General features: G+C 43.1%; 1 protein-coding gene across 1 annotated transcript; it reads left to right on the plus strand.

Moving 5' to 3' along the window:
* The first annotated feature begins 11,779 nt into the window (after nt 1–11,779).
* LOC127010679 (histone H3-like) lies at nt 11,780–12,537 on the plus strand. The gene is made up of 2 exons (XM_050885090.1): nt 11,780–11,881; nt 11,949–12,537. The coding sequence occupies exon 2, from the start codon at nt 12,127–12,129 to the stop codon at nt 12,535–12,537; it is 411 nt and encodes a 136-aa protein (XP_050741047.1). The 5' UTR covers nt 11,780–11,881; nt 11,949–12,126.
* Nucleotides 12,538–18,269: the final 5,732 nt, after the last annotated feature.

Consider the following 18,269-nt stretch of genomic DNA (forward strand, 5'->3'; position numbering starts at 1 on the left):
CTCATCGCCTTCGACGAAATGCCCGTGTCGGGGTGGACCTGCTTCAGGACCTTGTAAATGTAGATGGCGTAGCTCTCCTTCCTCTTGCGCTTCTTCTTCTTGTCGCTCTTGGTGATGTTCTTCTGGGCTTTGCCAGCCTTCTTGGCTGCCTTTCCACTAGTTTTCGGCGGCATTATTCACTTCACTTATGATTTCACAAACACAACTCACTGATCATAATGGTGCCCAAGCGCGTTCAACTTTATACTTTTTCTCGAGCCATGTTTTCAGGTCTGGGGCACCCACCCCTAACTGAACGCGCAGGCAGACGGAAAAGTATAAATATGTGGCTACCCGGGGCTCGTCGAGCATTCGTTTTTAGTGTGTAAAGTGAACTAAGTGAAATACTCGTAAAGCAAAATGTCTGGTCGTGGAAAAGGTGGCAAAGTGAAGGGAAAGGCGAAGTCCCGCTCCAACCGTGCCGGTCTTCAGTTCCCAGTAGGCCGTATTCACCGTCTGCTCCGCAAGGGCAACTATGCCGAGCGAGTTGGTGCCGGCGCTCCAGTTTACCTGGCTGCTGTGATGGAATATCTGGCCGCTGAGGTTCTCGAGTTGGCTGGAAATGCTGCTCGTGACAACAAGAAGACTAGGATTATCCCGCGTCATCTGCAGCTGGCCATCCGCAACGACGAGGAGTTGAACAAGCTGCTCTCCGGCGTCACCATTGCCCAGGGTGGAGTGTTGCCCAACATACAGGCTGTTCTGTTGCCCAAAAAGACCGAGAAGAAGGCTTAAACGTTTGATACATACTTGTACATAAAAAACAAACCCAACCGTCCTTTTCAGGACGACCAAGGTGTTACCAAAGAATTGAAGAATTTTCAATACTAATACCATATTATTAAAACAATAAGTATAAGGACGTGTGGGAAACTGATGTCGATTTTGTATAAGCGTTGGTCCTATAGCAGTCGGACAGAAATAAGACCTAAGAGGTTCATCGCAAAATGGCGAATTTCTGTCAATGCTGTATCTGCGGCACAGCCTGTACAAAATAGATGTGTATCTACCTGAACTACTTTCATTTCAAATTTCATTTTGGTTCAATAAACATATATTATTTATGAAGCATCAACTTTCAAATCAAAGCATTATTGGAAAATGTGTCTCCTTTGGAAATTTAAATGGTGGTCCTGAAAAGGACCGATTGCTGAAAAAGTACAAGCTGTACTAGTTTTTTAACCGCCGAAGCCGTACAGGGTGCGGCCTTGCCTCTTCAGTGCGTACACAACGTCCATGGCGGTGACGGTCTTCCTCTTGGCGTGTTCGGTGTAGGTGACGGCATCACGGATAACGTTCTCCAAGAACACCTTCAGAACGCCTCGTGTTTCCTCGTATATAAGTCCGGAGATGCGTTTTACACCGCCACGACGAGCCAAACGGCGGATAGCTGGCTTCGTGATACCCTGGATGTTGTCACGCAGCACTTTGCGGTGACGCTTGGCGCCTCCTTTTCCCAAGCCTTTGCCTCCTTTACCACGACCAGTCATATTTCACTTCTCTTCTCTACTGTTAACACACTGCACGGTACGAAAGTCACTGAAGAACTATTTCCAAATTTTCGACGAGCTCATATTTATACCTAAACCCCCAGAAACACGAGCGAGTCCGAAAGATATGTTCGTCTCGCTCTCCGCTCGACAACTGAGATGGACTCTGCTTCCCTCTCTTTTCAACCCTCCCCGTTTTGCTATATAAGGAGGTAGCAAATGCGGCTATCGTTTATTGTGTTTTGAAACGTGAAGTGAACGTGAACAGCAGTGAATTCGAAAATGGCCCGTACCAAGCAAACCGCTCGCAAATCGACTGGTGGCAAGGCGCCACGCAAGCAACTGGCTACTAAGGCCGCTCGCAAGAGCGCCCCCGCCACCGGAGGCGTGAAGAAGCCTCATCGGTACCGCCCTGGAACTGTTGCCCTGCGTGAGATCCGTCGATACCAGAAGAGTACCGAGCTGCTGATCCGCAAGCTGCCTTTCCAGCGTCTGGTGCGTGAAATCGCTCAGGACTTCAAGACTGACCTGCGATTCCAGAGCTCGGCGGTGATGGCTCTGCAGGAAGCTAGCGAGGCCTATCTAGTAGGCCTCTTTGAAGATACCAACTTGTGTGCCATTCATGCCAAGCGTGTCACCATCATGCCCAAGGACATCCAGTTGGCCCGTCGCATTCGCGGCGAGCGTGCTTAGGTCGAGACGGCTTCAACTGGCTGCCAGTGCGCTAACATAATTTGTACAAATCGGTCCTTTTCAGGACCACAAATTAATTCAATGAGATACTAATTTTATCTGGAGGCTTTAACATAAAAATAAAGAAAAATTATTTTCCGTCCCGTTTTTTTATGTGAATTGAATAATTGTTAATTCATTTTTTCCAATTTGTACTGCCTTGATAAATTTAATAGTAGTCGGAAATTGTCTTTTGATTTGAGTTCCCGGGGTTTTTTATGTGACAGCTGCTGTGCGGTACCGATGGTCAAGACTTTCAAACAGAAAAAATAAAAAAAAATACTAAATGCAGCATAAAAAAATATTAACTGGGCTAATGAATCTGTTGGTTGTTTAATAAACAAAATTCCATATATTTTCTTTATAATTTTAACTGCAGTGCAACCTCCAAGATATTTTTTTAATGGGACGCAAAATAAACAGTTTGTAGCTATATGTATATATTTCTGAAAATTGTTTAGAGTATTTTGAAATATTAGATAAAGCTAATATATAATATTAGTTTTTTACAATATATTTTATTTTTTTTTTATCAAATGTTTTTTTAACAAATTTCGTTTTGAATGTCGGCATGTATTGAGAAAGGGTAGCGTTATATGGAACAACCACGATCAACATAAGACATTCAAACATCAACAAATAATATAAAAACTTTTGAGCGCTATTTATAAATTAGACATAGCTGCTAAGGAATGCATAACGTCTTATAAAAAACAAGAAAAATATTAAAACATGTACTTTTTATATTTTTTCTTTAATATTAACTTAAGTGTGGTCTCAGGCCTCAATGGAATTTATATATGGGACGGATATTAGCAAAATGTAGTGAAAACTATTAATAACAATGCCCCAAAAGCTGGACTGCGCTAAGCAAAGACATAATAAATATAAGAAAACATCGAACAAATACCACATTTTAAGTTAATTATATTTTTAACAATCAGAAAACTATTGCCGAGTGTGTTCTCACAGCCAATTTTGCATGTAGCCAAGGGACAACTTGAAACAAATAAAAAAATACCTAAAGTAATAATAAGTATAAAGACTTGTAGTATTACTTAAAGTAAAATGTTCAAACTTCATTTTTCCTTAGCAAGTTACAAAATATTTCTAGAAATCTTATTTTAAAATGTTTTTTTAAAGTAATTATTCATGTTACGAATGTCAATCTTGAAGTTGATACGGCTATAAAAGGTTACAAAAACAAGAACATAACATTTCTAGCACATTACCTTCTTAATTTATCGTTTTTGAATGTAAAACGATAAAAAAATTATTTAGTTTTAGTATCTTAAGCCCTGAAAATAAGAAAATAAGTTTGCACTTCAAGCAAAAATTAGCAGAGCAAATGACTGATGCCAGACTCACAGTTGAAGTGCTCTCCTCCTCGATTCTCATTCGAACGAAGGAGGTTGGTCACAAGCGCGCGCTCCGTTTTCTATACAAAAAAGTGTAGTTTAGTGAAAAAAAATGTCTGATTCTGCAGTTGCAACGTCCGCTTCCCCAGTGGCTGCTCCCCCAGCGTCAGTTGAGAAGAAGCTGGCCACCAAAAAGGCATCTGGTTCCGCTGCCTTAAAAGCAAAGAAGGCCGCTGCCCCGCCATCGCATCCGCCAACTCAACAAATGGTGGACGCTTCTATCAAGAATTTGAAGGAACGAGGTGGCTCATCTCTTCTGGCAATCAAGAAATACATCACCGCCACCTACAAATGCGATGCCCAGAAGCTGGCTCCATTCATAAAGAAATACTTGAAATCTGCCGTGGTCAATGGAAAGTTGATCCAAACAAAGGGAAAAGGCGCGTCTGGCTCATTCAAACTGTCGGCCTCCGCCAAGAAGGATCCGAAGCCGAAGCCTGCGTCTGCTGAGAAGAAGGTGAAAAGCAAGAAGGTAGCCGTCAAAAAGACCGGAGCCACCGCCAAGAAAGTTGCCGCCGCAGCTGCCGACAAGAAGCCCAAGGCTAAGAAGGCTGTGGCCACCAAAAAGACCGCAGAGAAGAAGAAAACAGAGAAGGCGAAGGCCAAGGATGCAAAGAAAACTGGAACCGTGAAGGCGAAGCCAGCAGCAGCGAAGGCCAAGTCGACCGCAGTGAAGCCGAAGGCAGCAAAAGCAGCAAAGGCCAAGCCAGCGGCCTCTGCTAAGCCCAAAAAGGCGGTGAAGAAAGCAGCGGCGCCTGCTACCGCTAAGAAACCGAAAGCCAAGACTACGGCTGCCAAGAAGTAAATTGTGAAAAAGTACAGTACCTGGTACATGCTCGCAATCGTAATTTTAGATTTTGAAATCTGAAATTTAAACAAGCCCTTTTCAGGGCTACAACGTTCGTTTACAGGAGAAAGAAACTTTCAATTCACTTATCCGATTATTTTATGGCCATTCGCATTTTTCCACATTTAATTGGACTCGATTAGTTTATGATTAAAAAAGAAATATGTAATAAGAATATGTCATAACTTGTGTCTTAATACAAATAATTATAAGTGTACCCTTGTAGCCGCATTAATTTTAGCTGCTTTACCAGAGTATCTAAATGGAAAGTATATATGGCTCCAAAGTTCTTCAGAAAAAAACATAAATTGAATTTTTATCACGCATTTTATTGGCAAACGGCAAGCTGAAAATTTAGTTTCTTTGGTTAAATATGTTGTGGCCCTGAAAAGGGCCTTTTTGGATCTTCCTCCCCATACGCAGCAGGAGAAAATTACTTGGAGCTGGTGTACTTGGTGACAGCCTTGGTTCCCTCACTGACGGCGTGCTTCGCCAACTCTCCGGGCAGAAGTAGGCGAACAGCCGTTTGGATCTCCCGACTGGTGATAGTCGAGCGCTTGTTGTAGTGAGCCAGACGAGAAGCCTCGGCAGCAATGCGTTCGAAGATATCATTCACAAAGCTGTTCATGATGCTCATCGCCTTCGACGAAATGCCCGTGTCGGGGTGGACCTGCTTCAGGACCTTGTAAATGTAGATGGCGTAGCTCTCCTTCCTCTTGCGCTTCTTCTTCTTGTCGCTCTTGGTGATGTTCTTCTGGGCTTTGCCAGCCTTCTTGGCTGCCTTTCCACTAGTTTTCGGCGGCATTATTCACTTCACTTATGATTTCACAAACACAACTCACTGATCATAATGGTGCCCAAGCGCGTTCAACTTTATACTTTTTCTCGAGCCATGTTTTCAGGTCTGGGGCACCCACCCCTAACTGAACGCGCAGGCAGACGGAAAAGTATAAATATGTGGCTACCCGGGGCTCGTCGAGCATTCGTTTTTAGTGTGTAAAGTGAACTAAGTGAAATACTCGTAAAGCAAAATGTCTGGTCGTGGAAAAGGTGGCAAAGTGAAGGGAAAGGCGAAGTCCCGCTCCAACCGTGCCGGTCTTCAGTTCCCAGTAGGCCGTATTCACCGTCTGCTCCGCAAGGGCAACTATGCCGAGCGAGTTGGTGCCGGCGCTCCAGTTTACCTGGCTGCTGTGATGGAATATCTGGCCGCTGAGGTTCTCGAGTTGGCTGGAAATGCTGCTCGTGACAACAAGAAGACTAGGATTATCCCGCGTCATCTGCAGCTGGCCATCCGCAACGACGAGGAGTTGAACAAGCTACTCTCCGGCGTCACCATTGCCCAGGGTGGAGTGTTGCCCAACATACAGGCTGTTCTGTTGCCCAAAAAGACCGAGAAGAAGGCTTAAACGTTTGATACATACTTGTACATAAAAAACAAACCCAACCGTCCTTTTCAGGACGACCAAGGTGTTACCAAAGAATTGAAGAATTTTCAATACTAATACCATATTATTAAAACAATAAGTATAAGGACGTGTGGGAAACTGATGTCGATTTTGTATAAGCGTTGGTCCTATAGCAGTCGGACAGAAATAAGACCTAAGAGGTTCATCGCAAAATGGCGAATTTCTGTCAATGCTGTATCTGCGGCACAGCCTGTACAAAATAGATGTGTATCTACCTGAACTACTTTCATTTCAAATTTCATTTTGGTTCAATAAACATATATTATTTATGAAGCATCAACTTTCAAATCAAAGCATTATTGGAAAATGTGTCTCCTTTGGAAATTTAAATGGTGGTCCTGAAAAGGACCGATTGCTGAAAAAGTACAAGCTGTACTAGTTTTTTAACCGCCGAAGCCGTACAGGGTGCGGCCTTGCCTCTTCAGTGCGTACACAACGTCCATGGCGGTGACGGTCTTCCTCTTGGCGTGTTCGGTGTAGGTGACGGCATCACGGATAACGTTCTCCAAGAACACCTTCAGAACGCCTCGTGTTTCCTCGTATATAAGTCCGGAGATGCGTTTTACACCGCCACGACGAGCCAAACGGCGGATAGCTGGCTTCGTGATACCCTGGATGTTGTCACGCAGCACTTTGCGGTGACGCTTGGCGCCTCCTTTTCCCAAGCCTTTGCCTCCTTTACCACGACCAGTCATATTTCACTTCTCTTCTCTACTGTTAACACACTGCACGGTACGAAAGTCACTGAAGAACTATTTCCAAATTTTCGACGAGCTCATATTTATACCTAAACCCCCAGAAACACGAGCGAGTCCGAAAGATATGTTCGTCTCGCTCTCCGCTCGACAACTGAGATGGACTCTGCTTCCCTCTCTTTTCAACCCTCCCCGTTTTGCTATATAAGGAGGTAGCAAATGCGGCTATCGTTTATTGTGTTTTGAAACGTGAAGTGAACGTGAACAGCAGTGAATTCGAAAATGGCCCGTACCAAGCAAACCGCTCGCAAATCGACTGGTGGCAAGGCGCCACGCAAGCAACTGGCTACTAAGGCCGCTCGCAAGAGCGCCCCCGCCACCGGAGGCGTGAAGAAGCCTCATCGGTACCGCCCTGGAACTGTTGCCCTGCGTGAGATCCGTCGATACCAGAAGAGTACCGAGCTGCTGATCCGCAAGCTGCCTTTCCAGCGTCTGGTGCGTGAAATCGCTCAGGACTTCAAGACTGACCTGCGATTCCAGAGCTCGGCGGTGATGGCTCTGCAGGAAGCTAGCGAGGCCTATCTAGTAGGCCTCTTTGAAGATACCAACTTGTGTGCCATTCATGCCAAGCGTGTCACCATCATGCCCAAGGACATCCAGTTGGCCCGTCGCATTCGCGGCGAGCGTGCTTAGGTCGAGACGGCTTCAACTGGCTGCCAGTGCGCTAACATAATTTGTACAAATCGGTCCTTTTCAGGACCACAAATTAATTCAATGAGATACTAATTTTATCTGGAGGCTTTAACATAAAAATAAAGAAAAATTATTTTCCGTCCCGTTTTTTTAAGTGAATTGAATAATTGTTAATTCATTTTTTCCAATTTGTACTGCCTTGATAAATTTAATAGTAGTCGGAAATTGTCTTTTGATTTGAGTTCCCGGTGTTTTTTATGTGACAGCTGCTGTGCGGTACCGATGGTCAAGACTTTCAAACAGAAAAAATAAAAAAAATACTAAATGCAGCATAAAAAAATATTAACTGGGCTAATGAATCTGTTGGTTGCTTAATAAACAAAATTTCATATATTTTCTTTATAATTTTAACTGCAGTGCAACCTCCAAGATATTTTTTAATAGGGACGCAAAATAAACAGTTTGTAGCTATATGTAAATATTTCTGAAAATTGTTTATAGTATATTGAAATATTAGATAAAGCTAATATATAATATTAGTTTTTTACAATATATTTTATTTTTTTTTTTTATCAAATGTTTTTTAACAAATTTCGTTTTGAATGTCGGCATGTATTGAGAAAGGGTACCGTTATATGGAACAACCACGATCAACATAAGACATTCAAACATCAACAAAAAATATAAAAACTTTTAAGCGCTATTTATAAATTAGACATAGCTGCTAAGGAATGCATAACGTCTTATAAAAAACAAGAAAAATATTAAAACATGTACTTTTTATATTTTTTCTTTAATATTAACTTAAGTGTGGTCTCAGGCCTCAATGGAATTTATATATGGGACGGATATTAGCAAAATGTAGTGAAAACTATTAATAATAATGCCCCAAAAGCTGGACTGCGCTAAGCAAAGACATAATAAATATAAGAAAACATCGAACAAATACCACATTTTAAGTTAACTATATTTTTAACAATCAGAAAACTATTGCCGAGTGTGTTCTCACAGCCAATTTTGCATGTAGCCAAGGGACAACTTGAAACAAATAAAAAAATACCTAAAGTAATAATAAGTATAAAGACTTGTAGTATTACTTAAAGTAAAATGTTCAAACTTCATTTTTCCTTAGCAAGTTACAAAATATTTCTAGAAATCTTATTTTAAAATGTTTTTTTAAAGTAATTATTCATGTTACGAATGTCAATCTTGAAGTTGATACGGCTATAAAAGGTTACAAAAACAAGAACATAACATTTCTAGCACATTACCTTCTTAATTTATCGTTTTTGAATGTAAAACGATAAAAAAATTATTTAGTTTTAGTATCTTAAGCCCTGAAAATAAGAAAATAAGTTTGCACTTCAAGCAAAAATTAGCAGAGCAAATGACTGATGCCAGACTCACAGTTGAAGTGCTCTCCTCCTCGATTCTCATTCGAACGAAGGAGGTTGGTCACAAGCGCGCGCTCCGTTTTCTATACAAAAAAGTGTAGTTTAGTGAAAAAAATGTCTGATTCTGCAGTTGCAACGTCCGCTTCCCCAGTGGCTGCTCCCCCAGCGTCAGTTGAGAAGAAGCTGGCCACCAAAAAGGCATCTGGTTCCGCTGCCTTAAAAGCAAAGAAGGCCGCTGCCCCGCCATCGCATCCGCCAACTCAACAAATGGTGGACGCTTCTATCAAGAATTTGAAGGAACGAGGTGGCTCATCTCTTCTGGCAATCAAGAAATACATCACCGCCACCTACAAATGCGATGCCCAGAAGCTGGCTCCATTCATAAAGAAATACTTGAAATCTGCCGTGGTCAATGGAAAGTTGATCCAAACAAAGGGAAAAGGCGCGTCTGGCTCATTCAAACTGTCGGCCTCCGCCAAGAAGGATCCGAAGCCGAAGCCTGCGTCTGCTGAGAAGAAGGTGAAAAGCAAGAAGGTAGCCGTCAAAAAGACCGGAGCCACCGCCAAGAAAGTTGCCGCCGCAGCTGCCGACAAGAAGCCCAAGGCTAAGAAGGCTGTGGCCACCAAAAAGACCGCAGAGAAGAAGAAAACAGAGAAGGCGAAGGCCAAGGATGCAAAGAAAACTGGAACCGTGAAGGCGAAGCCAGCAGCAGCGAAGGCCAAGTCGACCGCAGTGAAGCCGAAGGCAGCAAAAGCAGCAAAGGCCAAGCCAGCGGCCTCTGCTAAGCCCAAAAAGGCGGTGAAGAAAGCAGCGGCGCCTGCTACCGCTAAGAAACCGAAAGCCAAGACTACGGCTGCCAAGAAGTAAATTGTGAAAAAGTACAGTACCTGGTACATGCTCGCAATCGTAATTTTAGATTTTGAAATCTGAAATTTAAACAAGCCCTTTTCAGGGCTACAACGTTCGTTTACAGGAGAAAGAAACTTTCAATTCACTTATCCGATTATTTTATGGCCATTCGCATTTTTCCACATTTGATTGGACTCGATTAGTTTATGATTAAAAAAGAAATATGTAATAAGAATATGTCATAACTTGTGTCTTAATACAAATAATTATAAGTGTACCCTTGTAGCCGCATTAATTTTAGCTGCTTTACCAGAGTATCTAAATGGAAAGTATATATGGCTCCAAAGTTCTTCAGAAAAAAACATAAATTGAATTTTTATCACGCATTTTATTGGCAAACGGCAAGCTGAAAATTTAGTTTCTTTGGTTAAATATGTTGTGGCCCTGAAAAGGGCCTTTTTGGATCTTCCTCCCCATACGCAGCAGGAGAAAATTACTTGGAGCTGGTGTACTTGGTGACAGCCTTGGTTCCCTCACTGACGGCGTGCTTCGCCAACTCTCCGGGCAGAAGTAGGCGAACAGCCGTTTGGATCTCCCGACTGGTGATAGTCGAGCGCTTGTTGTAGTGAGCCAGACGAGAAGCCTCGGCAGCAATGCGTTCGAAGATATCATTCACAAAGCTGTTCATGATGCTCATCGCCTTCGACGAAATGCCCGTGTCGGGGTGGACCTGCTTCAGGACCTTGTAAATGTAGATGGCGTAGCTCTCCTTCCTCTTGCGCTTCTTCTTCTTGTCGCTCTTGGTGATGTTCTTCTGGGCTTTGCCAGCCTTCTTGGCTGCCTTTCCACTAGTTTTCGGCGGCATTATTCACTTCACTTATGATTTCACAAACACAACTCACTGATCATAATGGTGCCCAAGCGCGTTCAACTTTATACTTTTTCTCGAGCCATGTTTTCAGGTCTGGGGCACCCACCCCTAACTGAACGCGCAGGCAGACGGAAAAGTATAAATATGTGGCTACCCGGGGCTCGTCGAGCATTCGTTTTTAGTGTGTAAAGTGAACTAAGTGAAATACTCGTAAAGCAAAATGTCTGGTCGTGGAAAAGGTGGCAAAGTGAAGGGAAAGGCGAAGTCCCGCTCCAACCGTGCCGGTCTTCAGTTCCCAGTAGGCCGTATTCACCGTCTGCTCCGCAAGGGCAACTATGCCGAGCGAGTTGGTGCCGGCGCTCCAGTTTACCTGGCTGCTGTGATGGAATATCTGGCCGCTGAGGTTCTCGAGTTGGCTGGAAATGCTGCTCGTGACAACAAGAAGACTAGGATTATCCCGCGTCATCTGCAGCTGGCCATCCGCAACGACGAGGAGTTGAACAAGCTGCTCTCCGGCGTCACCATTGCCCAGGGTGGAGTGTTGCCCAACATACAGGCTGTTCTGTTGCCCAAAAAGACCGAGAAGAAGGCTTAAACGTTTGATACATACTTGTACATAAAAAACAAACCCAACCGTCCTTTTCAGGACGACCAAGGTGTTACCAAAGAATTGAAGAATTTTCAATACTAATACCATATTATTAAAACAATAAGTATAAGGACGTGTGGGAAACTGATGTCGATTTTGTATAAGCGTTGGTCCTATAGCAGTCGGACAGAAATAAGACCTAAGAGGTTCATCGCAAAATGGCGAATTTCTGTCAATGCTGTATCTGCGGCACAGCCTGTACAAAATAGATGTGTATCTACCTGAACTACTTTCATTTCAAATTTCATTTTGGTTCAATAAACATATATTATTTATGAAGCATCAACTTTCAAATCAAAGCATTATTGGAAAATGTGTCTCCTTTGGAAATTTAAATGGTGGTCCTGAAAAGGACCGATTGCTGAAAAAGTACAAGCTGTACTAGTTTTTTAACCGCCGAAGCCGTACAGGGTGCGGCCTTGCCTCTTCAGTGCGTACACAACGTCCATGGCGGTGACGGTCTTCCTCTTGGCGTGTTCGGTGTAGGTGACGGCATCACGGATAACGTTCTCCAAGAACACCTTCAGAACGCCTCGTGTTTCCTCGTATATAAGTCCGGAGATGCGTTTTACACCGCCACGACGAGCCAAACGGCGGATAGCTGGCTTCGTGATACCCTGGATGTTGTCACGCAGCACTTTGCGATGACGCTTGGCGCCTCCTTTTCCCAAGCCTTTGCCTCCTTTACCACGACCAGTCATATTTCACTTCTCTTCTCTACTGTTAACACACTGCACGGTACGAAAGTCACTGAAGAACTATTTCCAAATTTTCGACGAGCTCATATTTATACCTAAACCCCCAGAAACACGAGCGAGTCCGAACGATATGTTCGTCTCGCTCTCCGCTCGACAACTGAGATGGACTCTGCTTCCCTCTCTTTTCAACCCTCCCCGTTTTGCTATATAAGGAGGTAGCAAATGCGGCTATCGTTTATTGTGTTTTGAAACGTGAAGTGAACGTGAACAGCAGTGAATTCGAAAATGGCCCGTACCAAGCAAACCGCTCGCAAATCGACTGGTGGCAAGGCGCCACGTAAGCAACTGGCTACTAAGGCCGCTCGCAAGAGCGCTGCCGCCACCGGAGGCGTGAAGAAGCCTCATCGGTACCGCCCTGGAACTGTTGCCCTGCGTGAGATCCGTCGATACCAGAAGAGTACCGAGCTGCTGATCCGCAAGCTGCCTTTCCAGCGTCTGGTGCGTGAAATCGCTCAGGACTTCAAGACTGACCTGCGATTCCAGAGCTCGGCGGTGATGGCTCTGCAGGAAGCTAGCGAGGCCTATCTAGTAGGCCTCTTTGAAGATACCAACTTGTGTGCCATTCATGCCAAGCGTGTCACCATCATGCCCAAGGACATCCAGTTGGCCCGTCGCATTCGCGGCGAGCGTGCTTAGGTCGAGACGGCTTCAACTGGCTGCCAGTGCGCTAACATAATTTGTACAAATCGGTCCTTTTCAGGACCACAAATTAATTCAATGAGATACTAATTTTACCTGGAGGCTTTAACATAAAAATAAAGAAAAATTATTTTCCGTCCCGTTTTTTTAAGTGAATTGAATAATTGTTAATTCATTTTTTCCAATTTGTACTGCCTTGATAAATTTAATAGTAGTCGGAAATTGTCTTTTGATTTGAGTTCCCGGTGTTTTTTATGTGACAGCTGCTGTGCGGTACCGATGGTCAAGACTTTCAAACAGAAAAAATAAAAAAAAATACTAAATGCAGCATAAAAAAATATTAACAGGGCTAATGAATCTGTTGGTTGTTTAATAAACAAAATTCCATATATTTTCTTTATAATTTTAACTGCAGTGCAACCTCCAAGATATTTTTTTAATGGGACGCAAAATAAACAGTTTGTAGCTATATGTATATATTTCTGAAAATTGTTTAGAGTATTTTGAAATATTAGATAAAGCTAATATATAATATTAGTTTTTTACAATATATTTTATTTTTTTTTTATCAAATGTTTTTTTAACAAATTTCGTTTTGAATGTCGGCATGTATTGAGAAAGGGTAGCGTTATATGGAACAACCACGATCAACATAAGACATTCAAACATCAACAAATAATATAAAAACTTTTGAGCGCTATTTATAAATTAGACATAGCTGCTAAGGAATGCATAACGTCTTATAAAAAACAAGAAAAATATTAAAACATGTACTTTTTATATTTTTTCTTTAATATTAACTTAAGTGTGGTCTCAGGCCTCAATGGAATTTATATATGGGACGGATATTAGCAAAATGTAGTGAAAACTATTAATAACAATGCCCCAAAAGCTGGACTGCGCTAAGCAAAGACATAATAAATATAAGAAAACATCGAACAAATACCACATTTTAAGTTAATTATATTTTTAACAATCAGAAAACTATTGCCGAGTGTGTTCTCACAGCCAATTTTGCATGTAGCCAAGGGACAACTTGAAACAAATAAAAAAATACCTAAAGTAATAATAAGTATAAAGACTTGTAGTATTACTTAAAGTAAAATGTTCAAACTTCATTTTTCCTTAGCAAGTTACAAAATATTTCTAGAAATCTTATTTTAAAATGTTTTTTTAAAGTAATTATTCATGTTACGAATGTCAATCTTGAAGTTGATACGGCTATAAAAGGTTACAAAAACAAGAACATAACATTTCTAGCACATTACCTTCTTAATTTATCGTTTTTGAATGTAAAACGATAAAAAAATTATTTAGTTTTAGTATCTTAAGCCCTGAAAATAAGAAAATAAGTTTGCACTTCAAGCAAAAATTAGCAGAGCAAATGACTGATGCCAGACTCACAGTTGAAGTGCTCTCCTCCTCGATTCTCATTCGAACGAAGGAGGTTGGTCACAAGCGCGCGCTCCGTTTTCTATACAAAAAAGTGTAGTTTAGTGAAAAAAAATGTCTGATTCTGCAGTTGCAACGTCCGCTTCCCCAGTGGCTGCTCCCCCAGCGTCAGTTGAGAAGAAGCTGGCCACCAAAAAGGCATCTGGTTCCGCTGCCTTAAAAGCAAAGAAGGCCGCTGCCCCGCCATCGCATCCGCCAACTCAACAAATGGTGGACGCTTCTATCAAGAATTTGAAGGAACGAGGTGGCTCATCTCTTCTGGCAATCAAGAAATACATCACCGCCACCTACAAATGCGATGCCCAGAAGCTGGCTCCATTCATAAAGAAATACTTGAAATCTGCCGTGGTCAATGGAAAGTTGATCCAAACAAAGGGAAAAGGCGCGTCTGGCTCATTCAAACTGTCGGCCTCCGCCAAGAAGGATCCGAAGCCGAAGCCTGCGTCTGCTGAGAAGAAGGTGAAAAGCAAGAAGGTAGCCGTCAAAAAGACCGGAGCCACCGCCAAGAAAGTTGCCGCCGCAGCTGCCGACAAGAAGCCCAAGGCTAAGAAGGCTGTGGCCACCAAAAAGACCGCAGAGAAGAAGAAAACAGAGAAGGCGAAGGCCAAGGATGCAAAGAAAACTGGAACCGTGAAGGCGAAGCCAGCAGCAGCGAAGGCCAAGTCGACCGCAGTGAAGCCGAAGGCAGCAAAAGCAGCAAAGGCCAAGCCAGCGGCCTCTGCTAAGCCCAAAAAGGCGGTGAAGAAAGCAGCGGCGCCTGCTACCGCTAAGAAACCGAAAGCCAAGACTACGGCTGCCAAGAAGTAAATTGTGAAAAAGTACAGTACCTGGTACATGCTCGCAATCGTAATTTTAGATTTTGAAATCTGAAATTTAAACAAGCCCTTTTCAGGGCTACAACGTTCGTTTACAGGAGAAAGAAACTTTCAATTCACTTATCCGATTATTTTATGGCCATTCGCATTTTTCCACATTTAATTGGACTCGATTAGTTTATGATTAAAAAAGAAATATGTAATAAGAATATGTCATAACTTGTGTCTTAATACAAATAATTATAAGTGTACCCTTGTAGCCGCATTAATTTTAGCTGCTTTACCAGAGTATCTAAATGGAAAGTATATATGGCTCCAAAGTTCTTCAGAAAAAAACATAAATTGAATTTTTATCACGCATTTTATTGGCAAACGGCAAGCTGAAAATTTAGTTTCTTTGGTTAAATATGTTGTGGCCCTGAAAAGGGCCTTTTTGGATCTTCCTCCCCATACGCAGCAGGAGAAAATTACTTGGAGCTGGTGTACTTGGTGACAGCCTTGGTTCCCTCACTGACGGCGTGCTTCGCCAACTCTCCGGGCAGAAGTAGGCGAACAGCCGTTTGGATCTCCCGACTGGTGATAGTCGAGCGCTTGTTGTAGTGAGCCAGACGAGAAGCCTCGGCAGCAATGCGTTCGAAGATATCATTCACAAAGCTGTTCATGATGCTCATCGCCTTCGACGAAATGCCCGTGTCGGGGTGGACCTGCTTCAGGACCTTGTAAATGTAGATGGCGTAGCTCTCCTTCCTCTTGCGCTTCTTCTTCTTGTCGCTCTTGGTGATGTTCTTCTGGGCTTTGCCAGCCTTCTTGGCTGCCTTTCCACTAGTTTTCGGCGGCATTATTCACTTCACTTATGATTTCGCAAACACAACTCACTGATCATAATGGTGCCCAAGCGCGTTCATCTTTATACTTTTTCTCGAGCCATGTTTTCAGGTCTGGGGCACCCACCCCTAACTGAACGCGCAGGCAGACGGAAAAGTATAAATATGTGGCTACCCGGGGCTCGTCGAGCATTCGTTTTTAGTGTGTAAAGTGAACTAAGTGAAATACTCGTAAAGCAAAATGTCTGGTCGTGGAAAAGGTGGCAAAGTGAAGGGAAAGGCGAAGTCCCGCTCCAACCGTGCCGGTCTTCAGTTCCCAGTAGGCCGTATTCACCGTCTGCTCCGCAAGGGCAACTATGCCGAGCGAGTTGGTGCCGGCGCTCCAGTTTACCTGGCTGCTGTGATGGAATATCTGGCCGCTGAGGTTCTCGAGTTGGCTGGAAATGCTGCTCGTGACAACAAGAAGACTAGGATTATCCCGCGTCATCTGCAGCTGGCCATCCGCAACGACGAGGAGTTGAACAAGCTACTCTCCGGCGTCACCATTGCCCAGGGTGGAGTGTTGCCCAACATACAGGCTGTTCTGTTGCCCAAAAAGACCGAGAAGAAGGCTTAAACGTTTGATACATACTTGTACATAAAAAACAAACCCAACCGTCCTTTTCAGGACGACCAAGGTGTTACCAAAGAATTGAAGAATTTTCAATACTAATACCATATTATTAAAACAATAAGTATAAGGACGTGTGGGAAACTGATGTCGATTTTGTATAAGCGTTGGTCCTATAGCAGTCGGACAGAAATAAGACCTAAGAGGTTCATCGCAAAATGGCGAATTTCTGTCAATGCTGTATCTGCGGCACAGCCTGTACAAAATAGATGTGTATCTACCTGAACTACTTTCATTTCAAATTTCATTTTGGTTCAATAAACATATATTATTTATGAAGCATCAACTTTCAAATCAAAGCATTATTGGAAAATGTGTCTCCTTTGGAAATTTAAATGGTGGTCCTGAAAAGGACCGATTGCTGAAAAAGTACAAGCTGTACTAGTTTTTTAACCGCCGAAGCCGTACAGGGTGCGGCCTTGCCTCTTCAGTGCGTACACAACGTCCATGGCGGTGACGGTCTTCCTCTTGGCGTGTTCGGTGTAGGTGACGGCATCACGGATAACGTTCTCCAAGAACACCTTCAGAACGCCTCGTGTTTCCTCGTATATAAGTCCGGAGATGCGTTTTACACCGCCACGACGAGCCAAACGGCGGATAGCTGGCTTCGTGATACCCCTGGATGTTGTCACGCAGCACTTTGCGGTGACGCTTGGCGCCTCCTTTTCCCAAGCCTTTGCCTCCTTTACCACGACCAGTCATATTTCACTTCTCTTCTCTACTGTTAACACACTGCACGGTACGAAAGTCACTGAAGAACTATTTCCAAATTTTCGACGAGCTCATATTTATACCTAAACCCCCAGAAACACGAGCGAGTCCGAAAGATATGTTCGTCTCGCTCTCCGCTCGACAACTGAGATGGACTCTGCTTCCCTCTCTTTTCAACCCTCCCCGTTTTGCTATATAAGAGGAGGTAGCAAATGCGGCTATCGTTTATTGTGTTTTGAAACGTGAAGTGAACGTGAACAGCAGTGAATTCGAAAATGGCCCGTACCAAGCAAACCGCTCGCAAATCGACTGGTGGCAAGGCGCCACGCAAGCAACTGGCTACTAAGGCCGCTCGCAAGAGCGCCCCCGCCACCGGAGGCGTGAAGAAGCCTCATCGGTACCGCCCTGGAACTGTTGCCCTGCGTGAGATCCGTCGATACCAGAAGAGTACCGAGCTGCTGATCCGCAAGCTGCCTTTCCAGCGTCTGGTGCGTGAAATCGCTCAGGACTTCAAGACTGACCTGCGATTCCAGAGCTCGGCGGTGATGGCTCTGCAGGAAGCTAGCGAGGCCTATCTAGTAGGCCTCTTTGAAGATACCAACTTGTGTGCCATTCATGCCAAGCGTGTCACCATCATGCCCAAGGACATCCAGTTGGCCCGTCGCATTCGCGGCGAGCGTGCTTAGGTCGAGACGGCTTCAACTGGCTGCCAGTGCGCTAACATAATTTGTACAAATCGGTCCTTTTCAGGACCACAAATTAATTCAATGAGATACTAATTTTATCTGGAGGCTTTAACATAAAAATAAAGAAAAATTATTTTCCGTCCCGTTTTTTTAAGTGAATTGAATAATTGTTAATTCATTTTTTCCAATTTGTACTGCCTTGATAAATTTAATAGTAGTCGGAAATTGTCTTTTGATTTGAGTTCCCGGGGTTTTTTATGTGACAGCTGCTGTGCGGTACCGATGGTCAAGACTTTCAAACAGAAAAAATAAAAAAAAAATACTAAATGCAGCATAAAAAAATATTAACTGGGCTAATGAATCTGTTGGTTGCTTAATAAACAAAATTTCATATATTTTCTTTATAATTTTGCAGTGCAACCTCCAAGATATTTTTTAATAGGGACGCAAAATAAACAGTTTGTAGCTATATGTAAATATTTCTGAAAATTGTTTATAGTATATTGAAATATTAGATAAAGCTAATATATAATATTAGTTTTTTACAATATATTTTATTTTTTTTTTTTAT

This window comes from Drosophila biarmipes, chromosome 2L (genome assembly GCF_025231255.1).
Source record: "Drosophila biarmipes strain raj3 chromosome 2L, RU_DBia_V1.1, whole genome shotgun sequence".
Classification (NCBI taxonomy): domain Eukaryota; kingdom Metazoa; phylum Arthropoda; class Insecta; order Diptera; family Drosophilidae; genus Drosophila; species Drosophila biarmipes.

Coding starts and splice junctions, on each gene's coding strand:
- LOC127010679 (XM_050885090.1), top strand. CDS start 12,127: ATGGCCCGTACCAAGCAAACCGCTCGCAAATCGACTGGTGGCAAGGCG.